General features: G+C 34.0%; 2 protein-coding genes across 2 annotated transcripts; both read right to left on the bottom strand.

Moving 5' to 3' along the window:
- Positions 1-9,082: 9,082 nt before the first annotated feature.
- LOC130974870 (protein FAR1-RELATED SEQUENCE 5-like) lies at positions 9,083-10,174 on the bottom strand. The gene has a single exon (XM_057899711.1). It carries the CDS (start codon positions 10,172-10,174, stop codon positions 9,083-9,085), a length of 1,092 nt encoding a protein of 363 aa, XP_057755694.1.
- A 107-nt stretch (positions 10,175-10,281) lies between these two features.
- On the bottom strand, positions 10,282-11,439 carry LOC130974869 (protein FAR1-RELATED SEQUENCE 5-like). Its single transcript, XM_057899710.1, has 2 exons — positions 10,594-11,439; positions 10,282-10,551 (listed from the first exon to the last, which is right to left on the bottom strand). The coding sequence occupies exons 1-2, from the start codon at positions 11,437-11,439 to the stop codon at positions 10,282-10,284; spliced, it is 1,116 nt and encodes a 371-aa protein (XP_057755693.1).
- Positions 11,440-15,576: the final 4,137 nt, after the last annotated feature.

Here is a 15,576-nt window from a genome sequence, read left to right as displayed (position 1 = left end):
GAAGGTGGGGTAGTACCAGACAAAGAGACAGAGACATCTTCAAGGTGCTCCCCCTTTTCCAATGATTCATATTTGTCAATGTATTGACTAATTGACATGGTACAGAGAACTTGAGTGGGTATGGGTTAATCCCTTCAGCCTTCTGATCCGCAAGGTACTTGAGCCTATTCTCAAGGTATTGCTGCACCCAAAAAGATATAGAATATTTCAGAAAATCAAATCACTATTGAAAAGCATTGTAATGCTGCAATGGAACTTATAGTGGGCTTCATATCTTCATCATCAGCAGATGCAGGCTTGTTAGCTTGAGCATAAATTCCCTTTTTCTTGTTACATTCTTTGGAGCATGAAACCTCAGCAAAATTTGATTTCTCAATAAGAATGAAAGCTCAATTGTCAAAAAACTCATACAAATAAATATCTTAGTTCAGTTCATGGAAACCTTTACATAAGTTTTCAATACAACAAAACTAGTTGCTTGCAGGTATTCTCAACTAAAGAAGTATATCAAATCCGTCATATAAATGCAATCAGTCCTTGCTAGTATTAGTGTTCCTGTTTTGTGGTAAGAAATTATACAATGTACCACAAGAATTCTCTTTAAAATAAATATTATCTTTAAATATCATGATCGAGTTACCAATGTCTTTCTGTTTAGATGTGCTTATTTGAAATACATAATTATCACATAAATTTAAATACAGAATATGTCATATATAATTCACATCATTGAAACTACAAAATTTAAGTCCAGAACTAAACAAAAACAAGGCTCAGGATTCGGTGGTCCAGGAACCTTTGGACTACTTAGTGGTCCAAGTAGAAAACATGTTTTAGAGTTTTTTTATCAATTGCTATGTAGTCCTTGAACTATTTTTAATTGCAAATTAACCCCTTATATTTTATTTAATTATAAAAACTATTTTTTATTTTATAAATTATTTATTTATCAATTAACCATTATATTTATTAACAAAAAAATACAAAACAACAACTAATTATATTCCAGTCGAGTAAAATATTATGTTTGATCTCGTGAAGTTCCTCCATGATTTTCAAATCGTGTTTCCTTGAAATTCAATCGATTGGTTTATCAAAACAATCGATTGAATGATAACTCAATCGATTGGATTACAGTGTATCACAAAACAATTGATTGAATGCCTCAAAACAATCGATTGTTTTTGTTACTCAATCGATTGAATTCACGAAAACAACATGGATTTGCCAAATACAATCGATTGGAAAGTGATGACATTGAAGTTTTAGCCAAATTCAATCGATTGGTAATGTAATCCAATCGATTGGAAGGTGATGAACTTGAATTTTTTGCCAAGTTCAATCGATTGGTAATGTTACCCAATCGATTGAAATGTGATGACTTTGATTTTTTTGCCAAATTCAATCGATTGATAATGCAATCCAATCGATTGAAAAGTGACGACATTGAACTTTTTGCCAAATTCAATCGATTGGTGGCGTAATCCAATCGATTGAATTTTGAAATGTGCTGTGTATTAAAGCTGATAACCCTGCGTATTCACACCCACTCTCTCCACCTTTTCATTCGAACGCCACTCTCTCCTCTCTCTAAAAACCAGAAAGCTTCTCTCTAAAACCAGAAAGCTTCTCTCTTCTTCTTCTCCATTCTCACCCACACCCACTCCAAACTAGATACATAATTCCAACGCTCATCAAAATCCCTACAAAACCCACAAAACCAGTATCCCCATAATGGCCAGAACTAAGAATGCCAAAAGAGCCAGGGTTGAGGGAGAAAGCTCTGCCCCCACCAGACTCATTGCTTCATCCTACTACATGGCAAGGTGGCTACCGTCTCGCAGGGCATTGAACAACTACGTGGAGAAGTTCGAGTCCAGGGCAATTGTTCCTCCCAGGTACATAACAGCCAAGTTCATTCAGGATAGACAATATAATTTAGTGTGGAATGCATTGCAAACACAGCACTTAATTGATTTTGTACAAACTAGGGATTATTATTACCCGCACTTGGTTAGGGCTGTTTATAGTACTTTAAATTATGTTGTTCCTGGACCTGATGAAGAGGGTGAGGAGGTAATGCCGCTGATTGAGTTTGATTTAGGAAAACAGCATTATAGAGTTACTTTGCAAGAACTAGCTGAATAATGGAATCTAGTTTATCATGGGGCAAAATTTACTGGTGGTATTGCCGCAGATGAGGAATGGGGTGAATACAACAGATTAGTTGGTTTGCAGAGTTTACAATATGAGAATCCACACATGGATGCTAGAGGTAATATAAGTTGCAGTGGGTTGGGCAATGAGCAGCGTATATTGATGTATTTGTTTTCATACATGTTGATTCCAAGAAAACATAATCATGGAATCTTGTTTAACGAAGATATTCTAGTGCTTTGGGCTATGGTGACTGGAAAGGAGATAAACTGGCCTTATTTTATGGTTCATCATATGCTTGAAATGAAGAAAGGAAAATCAAGTGTTGGTTTAGGATATGCTTGCCATTGGACCAAGATTTTCAAATGGCTTGGAATTGACTTAAGTGAAGAGAAAAGTATCGTCTTGACTAATGTAGCCAAGATTGATGACAACACTCTAAGATAGATGGGAAGAGATCCGAATGCCCAAGAACCTCAGGCCCAAGGACAACCACAAGACCAGGTGCAAGCACAACCACAGACACCTCCACCACCACCCCCTCCTTCGCCAACAATGCAAGATTTGATGGATGAATTGCGAAGCATGAGAGTATATATGGAGGATCAATTTACTGATATGAGGCAGCGTCAAGACAGGCAAACATAAGCTATCAATCGTCAAGGAGAAGCACTTGATATTCTATACACTAATCTGGGCATCACAAACCCAAGGGGCATCATCCCAAGGCTAGGACCATGAAGAAATTGTTATCTAGAATTTCACATCATCCTATGATCTCCATTGATGCTTGGATGGGAGTTAATACATTTGATTACAAAAAATGTAGGACAAAATCTAGGTGTTATCTTCACTGAATCATGAAATGTGTCATTTCACTTTTGAGAGTCTTAGATATTATTGTTCATTGTGTAATTTCACTTTTGAGAGTCTAGGTATGTTTGATGCTGCTACTATTGCAACAGAAGCATAAGTTATTGATCAGCTTATTTTGTTTTTAAAGTATTAGCTATGCATGTAAATCTGCAATCAGTTCTTGTATTAAATTGATTGAAGAATGCTTGCAATCAGATGTGTATGGAAACCAATCGATTGAAAAGGTAGTAAAATCGATTGTTGTACCCTCATTTTCTAATGCAATCGATTTTTTTTTATTGCAATCGATTGAATTTTCAGTGAAATCGATTGGAGTACTCTTATATATACTATTTCAATCGATTGGATTTTAATGCAATCGATTGAATAATACACACACCTCTCATTCAATCGATTGTGTTGTTATAGTAATCGATTGGAGTCGATTTAGTTACTGCTTCAATCGATTGTTTTCTAAGTGCAATCGATTGAAGTATTATATTTTATTATTTCAATCGATTGGTGGCCTATCTACCAGTTTTGAATCTTGTTTTATTTAGTTATTAATCTAATGCGTCTATTATTATTATTATTATTATTATTATTATTATTATTATTATTATTATTATTATTTATCTACTTAAAAATAATTATAGATAAGATATAATTATATGAATTCTTCAAATTTAATTTCTTAAATTGGAAATAGAAATTAATTTAAAATTTGAAATGTATTTGTTTTTAATTAAAAGATAAGATATCTTAAAGAGTTTTAAGATTATTCAGCTGATTTAAAAATTTTTAAAAAGATAGAATTAAAATTTTGTTATCTTTTTTGGGTATATATATGTGTTCAATCCGACTAAATTTTTATACGTTGACAAATTATTTTAAATATTTGCCGTTCAACTAAGTCTACTCGTAATATATTCTTCCGTTGATAATAACCATGGATATTCCTTCTAAAGAAGATATAGTGGGGGTCTCCAATGATGCATGTAACACACAGAATATGTCACTGGACTGTGATGTTATCAAAGTTGATTTTGGTGACCAACTTGAAACTACAATTCCTAGTGCTAAGGTAAGACTTAATGGGTTTTTAATTTCTAGTATAATGTATTACGAGTAATTTAAAATTTTATGTTTTTTATTTTCTACAGGATGACCAAGTTATTTTTGACGATGTTATTCAAAGCGATGATCTAAATAAAGTTCAAGAATTGTCTAGTAAAGTGGATAATGTCCTCTCTAGCATGGAGGTAATTTGATGTGACAAACAGTAATTAATATATATTATGTAAAATAAGTTATATATTATAACCTTTTTTACCATTTTTTTTGCAGTCAATGAGAGTTGTAAACATTGCTCGGGACGTAATAATTGATAAAATCCTTGAATCTGTAAGCCGCATTGAGACAATGATATCACAACTCAGTCTGAACAATTATTCCGAGACTCCGACCAAGCTCTCTGTACAAAACACACATCCAATCTCAAGATTGAAGGCTAAGAGTTCGGCTATTGATATTCATACGGCTATATCAGACGATGAGGATGATCTTACTGTACTGGATCATATGTCTTTCACCCACGATGATCCGTTCCACATCAAGATCAATATGGACAAACCAGTATCTCCAACTATAAGATCCACACCAAAAAAGAAAAATATGTCAAAGGTATATGCATGTATAGTAAAATTTCATAACTCTTATTATTTGATATTCTTAACATGATAATAAGAATATACTGAAACTGTTTTTTTTTTCTTAGGGTAAGAGCATTATGAGGACGCAGAAAAAATTACCGTTCACTCACCCAGGCGGAATTAGAAAGCCAAAGATTGAGCCCAAATCAGTCAATAAATCGAAGGCGTCTTATGCACTGAGCCAACCCACAAAAGACTATAGAAGAGCTGTTTATTTCTTTTCCATTACTAACGTAATTACCACTTAAATTATATAGTTTCTTATGGGCACTGCTAATTATTACATTTAGTGATGAATTGCTAATACTTTTGTATTAAAATTTGTAGTCAATGCAGTGTCAATTTATGCCAACTCCAACCATGCGTCTTTTGGAAGATCAGATAAAGGCCTGTGCATATATATTTTCAGCATCGCTAGATCCATCGTAAGTTAATTTGATATTATCTTTGTTGTCGATGAATGAGGGCCAATCTAATGTGTTTCGATTTTTAATGGATAAAGTGAAGAACTTGTCGTAATAGATACAATCAGAGCAACTAGATCAGACTTTGCACATTTCATACCTGACAGACCCATTACTGATAAGGTACACAAGTAATCTATTAGTTAATCTACGTTCGGTTCTGGGCATAATCTCTTAATATATATTTGGATTGTGATTTAGATTCTTGAATTAGCGGCATTGAGATGCACTGATAACCAATCTGATATAAGTTTCAAGACAACATGGCAACTTCCACCGAGATTTGTGGTATGTTCTACAACCCCTGACAAGATAATTTCATTTATCATAAGTTACAAATGTAATGCTGATATAGAACCATACTTTATCATGTACTAAAGTATATATTGGTTTGCATTAATGAACTAGGTGGATGTCTTCAGCAAGAAAGATTTAAATAAGAAGATGGAAGACTATATTTATAAATTTATGCAACCTACTGCTGATTTAAAATTTGTAAGAATTTTTTTTTAATATTCATTGTTGGATATAATTTTTCATCGTTAGCATACATAACTGAGGGGCAAATTTTTATGAGTCTAGATATATGTTCCTATTCAAGAGGGTGACCACTGGTATCTAATGGTAATCTCGCTTGACGAGCGAACAATTTATCACCTGGACACCCATTTTAATGATGACAGAATTCTCTATCGTGAACGTATTATGAAGACACTAGTAAGTCCGTGAAAAAATTTATATCAGCTTATTAGATCTTATTTTGTTTTTATTATTTAACCAGTGAAATGAACTCAGGCACACGTACTGGAGCAAGTCATCACGTCGAAATTTTATAAGGATGATGGTATTCAAGAGTATAATAAACAATTTCATGACTACAAAATTAAAAGACCAGAAGATATACCTCAATGTTCCTCAAGCTTGAACTCTGCAACTTGGGTGATGAAGTGGATGGATATGACTTATGATTTCAAGCCAAATGGTAACAATAAGGTGAGCATTTATAAATCAATTCTCTAATATTTAATCCCTATTTTTTGGTACTAATTTATAATGAATAAATTGTAGCTTGACGATCACGATATTCGCATGATAACCGCGGTGCATATACTCCGGAGTCGGATCAACCATAAGAAGTCACAGATTATAGCATCGGTCCAAGAGTTTTGGAATATGCACAGTTCTTATGAGATATAAAGATAATAGTAATAATCTAGATAGATCATAATACTTTAGTTATTGCGTGATTATTTGTTAGAGTTAGTGGATGTACTTCTTGTGAATTTTTTTCAATGACTTCTTAAATAGATATGTATTACTTTGTTGCTTTTGCAATTTTGCTCTATTTCTATGCACCAAATAGAGATTTTAGTTTTAAAACTCATATTTTTAATTTGAAGTAATGTCATTTACATTTATTATTTCAACAACCATCCCATACAAATATTATTTCAAACCGTTTTAGTAACTTGTTCACTGGTTCAGTGGTTCAACCAGAAAAACCGTCTTAGAATATTATAATAAATAATCTATAAATAAAAATCCAAAAATATAATTATAGCCTAGTAATTCAAACCACAGATTTCCTTTTAATTCAAATCAGTTTTCCATTAATGATCTAACTTAGCATCCCATGAAGTTAATCTCTGGCGTCAAATCTTCTTTCTCTGTCATAGCTATCTACCACAGAGATCATCCCCTGTGTGTTCCGAAAATAATGCCTCGGTTGAGAACTATTTGGTTTTTTTAATTAATTCAAACAAAAATAATGAACAATATGATCACACAGTCATACAAAATTATAATTAAAAAGCTAGATTAATCAAAAAATGATTACAATAGTTCATCACATAGTAGATGCAACTTCTATATAATTGTGGATAATCATAACAAATACTATTTATAATTAAAAAGCTAGATTAATCAAAGAATGATTACAATATTACATAACATTTCAATTCCACCTTCAGTTTCACTAATCTTATCCCTCATACTATGATCAAACTGAAAAAATATCACAGATATAACAGTAAATATCAACACTAACAGTGAATCAAAACCAAAAACAAAATAAGAATAAATCATTGAATCAGTAACAAGTTAGAAGCTCAAAATAGCAGTAGCCACCAATGTCTTCCTGCACCTGCTCCTCAATTTCCTGGCTATCCTCCATTGGACCAACTCTAATAGAAATAAATAGATATTAACTTAAAGTACCCAAAATTATCTTACAGTTATAAGAAATCATATGCAAACAGCAACAAGAAAAGATTCGAAAGCAAACTAATCATCGAAGTTAGAAAGGAAACAGTGAGGTTATACGCTATGCAACAAATTCTCAAGATTACACAGTTAAACCAGGATCAACCAATAAGAATATTCAAGAAAAAGAAATATAACACAGCAACAACACAACAAAGAATCAAAGGAACGTTTAAAACACAGCAACAACACAACACCTATAGGAACATTTAAAACAAAGCAACAAAGAAAGAAATATCTAAGAACACCCAAACTAAGGAAACTTCAATCATAGCTTAAACCAAAATTAACAATCCCTTTAAATTGAAGCAGCAACCAACTTGAGAACTACAGCAAGGTTAACAACTAAATCAGTCTAAATTTAACAAAGATTAACTGACCTAATTTAACTAAATATTCAATGAAACAATCCCAAACAAGAAAATAGTATAATGCAGTACAGGAGCAGAGCTAATCGATGATTTAAATTTCATTTTGAGTAGCACTAACAGAATCCAAAAAAAAATCAATGTTCTAGCAGAATCACAAAAAAAATCATTGAATCAATGTTCTGAGCAAAGATAATAAAAACAGAACAAAAAATAAAAAAGAAAATGAAGCCATTGCCTTCGTGAGCTCGAGGAAGACGCACCAATTGTTGAATGAGGAAGAAGCGTGGAGCCGCAGACAACCGGACGAAGACACGATGGTGTCTGAGCGCAACGGCGGCGTTGAGTGAGAGCCTTGCGGCAGTGGGGGAGTAACCTAGGGTTTCTGTTTTGGGGGTGGGGCACTGTATACCTGTATCTGAATGAGGAAGAGGAGGAGAAGTGGGGAACCTGGGCGACAGAGGCTTTCACGTTCGCACGATGGCTGCGCGATGGAAGGGAAGGAAGGTAGCGATGGCTGCGGCGCGATGGAGGGGAAGTGGGGGAGCATGCGGTGGGTAATCTAAGTTCCGACGGTGACGGTAGTAGGCGGTGGCTGGTCGGACGACTAGGAGCTCGAAGAGAGGAGCCTGGACTGATTGTGAGAGAGGCACCGAGGGCTGAGGCAGATGCGCATTCTGGATCTGGCATTGAGTTTGGATAATCGAAGATGGAGTCTGGGTAGGGTTAATAATGAAATGCCAGCGTTTTGTTCCTTTTTCAAATTACCGGCCGGGTCACGGTTCGGTTCGAGCGACCGGTTCGACGATTTAATTACAGTTTTGGAAATTGACGGTTTTAACATTTGTCCGATTCGCTTTTTTATAGCGGTTCACAGTTCAACCGGTTCCACCCAACCAACCAGTTCTCATCCGATTTAACGGTTATCCAGTGATTTTATCTCCAACGGTTATTATAGGAGGATCGGACTGCGTGCTTAACCGGTTCACGGTTAAACCTTTTCGACCGATCTGTCCAGGCCGATTTTCAGAACCCTGAAAATTAGGAATTTTGCCAATGAGAGTGAGACTGAGAGTGAGCGAAAAGGGAGAGGGGCAGTTTACCCATTATCGCTAACCGGTATTTATTTGACAATTATTACATCTAGAAAGCATAAGCATGACTATTGGAAGAATGTATAAAATCTCATTAATATAGTGAAAAAGAAAAGATACAAATACGGAACTGATTTTCTACCCAAAAATATTAAAGTTTATGGAGGTTGCTAACTATCACTATCTAACTCAGCCGTCGCTTCGGTACACATGTCGCCATCGTCCGAACCGATAGCTTCATTTTCTATAACGTTGTTGTCAATGTCCTTTTGCCAAGGACATGTTGTCTTCTTATGTCCTTCCATTTGACAAACACTACAACGTTGCCGCTTCTTCTTCTTAGATGGTTGTCCTGAGCCTCCAGTGGTTGGATGCACATACGGATTGCTACTTCTAGCTACACCTGAGTGAGGTTGATTATCTCCTTCGTCTGCAGCCTTGTAAGATGAGTACAATCCCATAATTAAATCACGTGTCTCTTCATATTTCTCTGGTACTTTAGCAGCAACAGCAGCCAGTTGTTTAGAAAATTCCACTAAAGCACTTTGACGACTAATAACAACAGCATCCCTGGTGAACCCACTTGGATCATTGAGTGCTGATTTAACCTTTTTTGTCCATCTATCCAATACCAATGACCGAGGAATCTCACGGATGTCTCTGTCAACCACTACTTTCACAATATGTTCGCAGGGAATACCAAATGACTCCATTCGTAAACAGGTACACATGAAGATCATTTCTTCTTGACGAAAATCAACGGTCCACGTAAAATCGGGCCTCCCATGCTTACACACAATGTACTTTATGCAATCATCGGTATTATTTATGTTTAGAACCCGCATTGATCCAGCTCTGGAGAGAAATGGCCAAAAGAAAAGAAATATCTCATGAGTGTATAACTCAGCAGCATATCTCTCTAGCAGCTCTATACAAGTTTGCATGACGGGCACCCCATGTGTAGATTCATAATCAGCATTAAATTCGTTAAAGCGCATGTGTGCTACACACCTTTGAAAATGCTCTACAAAACTTGTCAAATCATACCGCGACCCCACATACCTTCCCACTACTGAGTGTAAACCTTCACATCTTGATGTAGTTCTAAAGCCAGCAAAGAATTTTCCTCTTAGATATGCAGTAGCCCACATATGCTTCTCTTCGTACATGTTGATCACCCACGACTTATCCTCAATGCCAAATTCTTCAATAAGCTGAACCCACTTACGCTTAAACACGGGAATCTCGTAGTCTCTTGTCATGATTTTTCTAAATTTAGATGTAAACGATGGATTTCCAACATTGCTAGTTGCATTTCGAATAAGGTGCCAAGCGCATAATCTATGTCTGACTTCAGAAAATACATCTCTCACTGCATTCCTAATCGCCATGGCCCATCAGTTATGATTGAGGTCGGGGTCTTGCCCCTCATTGCAAACATGAGCTGACGCAGGAGCCAAATATATGTATCAGTAGTTTCGTCCGCAATTAACGCAGCAGCAAAAACAATTGTTTGGTTGTGGTGGTTAACCCCGCTGAATATTACTAATGGACAACTATACTTATTCTTCTTGTACGTAGCATCAAAAGCAATAACATCCCCGAAGAGTCGGTAGTCTAGTTGGCTAATCCCATCAGACTAGAACAAATTACGTAACAAACCTCTTGAATCGTGACATGCCTTGAAATATAATTGTGGATCCTTCAACCGCATATCCTCTAACTTCTTCAACACTCGTGCTGCATCACCAGGAATTTGACGCCTTTGCCGAGCAATCTCATTGTACATATCTCTGGGACCATAGCCAACAAATTCGTACCCGCCTGCTTGACTAGCTAGAAGACCAAATATCTGTGAGGTGCTAATCCCTAACTTTAGCATGTTCATCATTTGCATAATATCTACCTCTGACATTTTTCTGTGGGCAGGCAACATAGCACTGAATTGTGTATCCAATAGATCATGGTTGTGTTCGTTAGAGAAATAAAAGATATGCCACCTTCCACTTTCTGGTACAAATTTAACATCCATTCGGGCTTCACATCCAGTTCTTGTTTCCAATCTAGGCTCCTTCTTCCTTTTTCTCATCGTGTAATATTTCTCCATCCTGAATCCTTGCCTATGGCATACAAACATTTGTCTGTAAATCTCGCCACTACTATTCTTGAAGGTCTTGCTCTTCCTTTCAGTAAAGCCCTTCGACTTTGAGTACTTCATATAAAAATCAAATGCAAGATGCAAAGTAGAAAAGTGGTATTTGCCAATTTCCTCCGCAACATTCTCACTAAATTTCAAAGATGTAATGTCTTGCACGGAGTCAACCGCATAAGCGGCTTCAAGGATATAATCTGACATATCAGATTCAGAAAAAAACGCTCCCTCGGTAAATTCATCTCTGAAATCTTGTTCGAATTCATTATGTTCATCCATCATATCTTGGTCACTTACTAGCTCTTCTTGTTGGTTAAAGTCATCGTCCTCCTGGTATTGCTCATTCATCTCAGTGTCTGTAAATATACCTGGCATCTTAAAAATGTCCAATGAAAAAAATTATTTAACACACACAAAGTCATATATTTCTATTTGTACTTTTTTGTTTAACAAAATTAAAATAAAGCACAAAAATAAGAAAAAATGTGTATAGGAGTACATTCATTATGTTATAATTTTAATAATTAATGTAAATTTTAAAAAATTGGATAAATTTATATTTCTTGTGATTACAATCAAAAGTGAATTATATGTATTCTTATAATCAAGAAATATACTTAACTTCTTTTATAATAAGTAAGTTTGTCAATAATTTAATTTATTAAAAAAATCTCATTTTTTTATTTATCCTACAAAATAAAATTTCATATTAATAGTTTTGAATAAGACAATTAAAATAAAATTTAAAAATAAAGCTTGAATAAAAAAATACAAAGTTTTTAATCTAAAAATATAAAATAGTTAAAAAATAAAATACTTATTTAAATATGATTTTTCAAGACACTCTATAACCTAGATGAATAAATATTATTTTTAAAATGAATCATGATATATTGATACAAAACTTATTGTATGTATTTTTTTTTAAAATTAATAAACCTCTCTCGTTAATAACAATATTGGAACCTAAATTTGAACGCTAATTGATATTATATATTGTGTAGGTACTTAGAGTATATTAGAAAAGTACTTTAATAATTTGAAGAGAAAAATTATTAGTGTAAATTTATTTTTTTTAAAAATTTATCCTTATTGAACTATTCTATTTTTATTCCTTCAAAACATATCTTAATAAAAATATTTGTAACAATAATTTACATCCAATAAGAATATCTTAACGAGCAGTTACATCATTCTGTCATGGGGTAAAATAGGGGTAAAATAGGAAAAAAATAATCGACACCTAACTCTCTGTATTCCTAATATAAATTGTTATAGATAAGTATAGTTTCTTAAAATTTTGGGGTGTCCGGGCCACTACTCACCCCCTCTAGGTCCGTCGCTGATTGCTAGCTAATTAATTAATAATAAAAAATAATAACATCTATTTACTTTTTAGTATTTCTCAATTTCTATGCATTAATAAAAGATATTTTTAAATTTTTTTTCTTACACAATCAATTTCACGAATAAAGTATCGAACAGAATAATTACAAAATTAGAGATTCTATTCACTGACCTCGATGTTGTAATGAAAACGATGGTTTATTTTTTGAACACTACAATGAAAAACTTGATTGGACCTTTGCTGATTGCTGCAACGATGATTAATGATGAAGAAATAGTGGATATTAAATAGACGGATGAAAATTAAAAAAAATTGGATATTGAGTAGATGGATGTTCCAAAGAAAAACAATTAAATTTTTTATAATCAAAGAAAATGATACACGATTTCAATGGTGGGATTGAATAATTAGTGATGGATTATTCACCAATTTATAATGTTAATATTAAGGAAAAGATAAGATTAGTTTATCTACATAAAAATAAAACAGAAAAAATTGAAGATAGAATTTTAAAGATAAGATAGATGAATAATAAGATAATTTCTAAAAAGATAACAAGATTGAAATAGCCGCAGATCACATTTCAATCGATTGGGTACCATTACCAATCGATTGAAATTGGCAAAACATTCAAGTTCATCACCTTCCAATCGATTGGATTACATTACCAATCGATTGAATTTGGCTAAAACTTCAATGTCATCACTTTCCAATCGATTGTATTTGGCAAATCCATGTTGTTTTCGTGAACTCAATCGATTGAGTAACAACAACAATCGATTGTTTTGAGGCATTCATTCGATTGGAAAGTATAAACAATCGATTGGTTTAAGCTTTTCACCATTCTACCTTACAACTTTCAATCGATTGTTTTGTGATATAGGGTAAACCAATCGATTGAGTTATCATTCAATCGATTGTTTTGAAAAACCAATCGATTGAATTTCAAGGAAACACGATTTGGAAGCCATGGACGAACGTAACGAGATCAAGGTTAATTTTTTAATCAATTGGAATTATTAGGATGAATGGAGGATATAATTGGTTGTTATTTTTGTATTTGATTGTTAATAAATATATAGATAATTAATAAAATAATAATTTATAAAATAAAAACTATTTTTATAATTAAATAAAATATATGAGGTTAATTTGTAATTAAAAATAGTTCAAGGACTACATAGCAATTGATAAAAAAACTCTAAAAACATGTTTTCTACTTGGACCACTAAGTAGTCCAAAGGTTCCTAGACCACCGAATCCTGTGCCAAAAACAAAGTAGGAACAAATCCTCACCTTAATGACTCAGAACGACATGAGAATCAGTTCCACAAGATTTGATATATAACTTCAAACGCAGCTTCAATCGAAGCTTCCAGAGTCTCCCGCTCGCTCGCCTTCCAAATCTACTTAGCCAGCAACACCGAGTCTGTACCCAAACCGTGCTCTGAACACTTCAAGCCATTGGAGAAAAAGCAGAACCAGCGGCAGAACCCGCCATGGAAGACGACGCAGAACATATAAACTCTCCAAGATCTTCAACATTACTATCCCAAGTGGTGAGAGCTCCACGAATTAAGGGGCTCTACAATCACCTCGTCCTCCATTCATAACCTCACCGGCGACGTGTTGATGGAGGAGACTTGGCGGTAACGGTGGCAAGGAGATGAATGGCAGTGACGATGGAATCGAGATTTTAGGGTTTAAGACTCTCTATCATTCTCTCTCTCTCTCTGGAAGAACTCTTCTGATATTTTTTTGTATGCTCAGTTAGTATTTGTTTGGGTTGGGATTTTCATAATTAATTGGGTTAAGAGTATTATAATAGTGGGAATTTTTGTTATATTATTTAAAATTATCACAAATAAAATATACTATAGATGTTTTAATAATTTCCATTAAAAAGTTTTCACAAACAAACAACAATTTTGTAATGTCTTCCAGCAGCAATTGGCAGCTGCTGCATAGTTCTCTAGCAAGTAGATAATTGCCTGGAACACTCTTTTAATGACCAGCTTTGGTTGGTAGTTAGTTTTGGTTTCATCTATCTTTACAGTGTATGGTTTTGTATTGACCAATTGGTATTGAATTTTCTACTTTCATTGATATCTAAATTTTATGATACGAATTTAATTTTATTTTTATCAAATTTTTAATCTTGTATTCAGTTTGATCCTTAGAAAACATGATTTTTTTCCTCAATTCTCTTTGAGCATCATCGTTAACCATCAATCAATTAACATACCTTGATCCTGCATTTTTTACCTAGATCTTTACTAGTTAAATTTGTTACTAATTACTCCAATTCGATATTAATTTCCTCAACCATGAAAATTTTCTTGTTATCTCTTCTCTAAGAAAGTTAAGTTACTTTATCTAATATATATATTCCTCCAACAATTTAATATTTCTATATATACTCCTCTAACTATTTAACATTTCACAAGATTTCATGTATTTAATTGCATGTGGTTGTCATTTTTTACAAGCCTGAATAAAATAAACCTTTTGTGACCATGATAAAACAAAGTACAAATAATTTATTAGCTAGAATCCAAATTTTAAGTTGTATTTTTCAATTGCTTTTGAACCCAAGAATAATAATCTTGAAGCATTTGCTAATACAAGCATCATAGTGAATGGTTTTGTATAAATCTGTAAAACACAAATGAACACAAGAAAATGTATCAAAATATAGTTAATATTGTAATAGTTTTGATTGCAGAATATTGACATTATAGCATACAAACATGCAGCTACACAAGCTGAACAAGTAAAAACCAGAGAGACTCCACAATGGTAAATATCAAATAAATTTGAGATGAGTGCAAGACTAAGAGATAAGTGAGAGGCCAGAGACGAGAGGTGAGACCGTGAGAGTGACTATTGAGGGGAAGGGAGAAACTAACAAGGTGAGGTCGTGAGGGACTGACAAGACAGAAGAGGGACAAGGGCTAGCAGAGTGTGTTGGGGGTGAGATTAGGGTATCATCAGAAAGGGGGGAACTTGAACAATGCCGTTTCGGGTGTAGAAAAATAAAAAAATAAATGTGATCCAATCCAGGTTATATAAACTGGCCGAGTCACCAATTTTGTTGAAAACTAGGTGAGTCAAATCGATTTTCATCGGGTCCAATACATGTCCGGTTCAACAAGTGGCTCGAT

This window comes from Arachis stenosperma, chromosome 4, assembly GCF_014773155.1.
Source record: "Arachis stenosperma cultivar V10309 chromosome 4, arast.V10309.gnm1.PFL2, whole genome shotgun sequence".
In the NCBI taxonomy this organism is placed as follows: Eukaryota; Viridiplantae; Streptophyta; class Magnoliopsida; order Fabales; family Fabaceae; genus Arachis; species Arachis stenosperma.
This window is presented reverse-complemented; position numbering and strand designations above follow the sequence as displayed.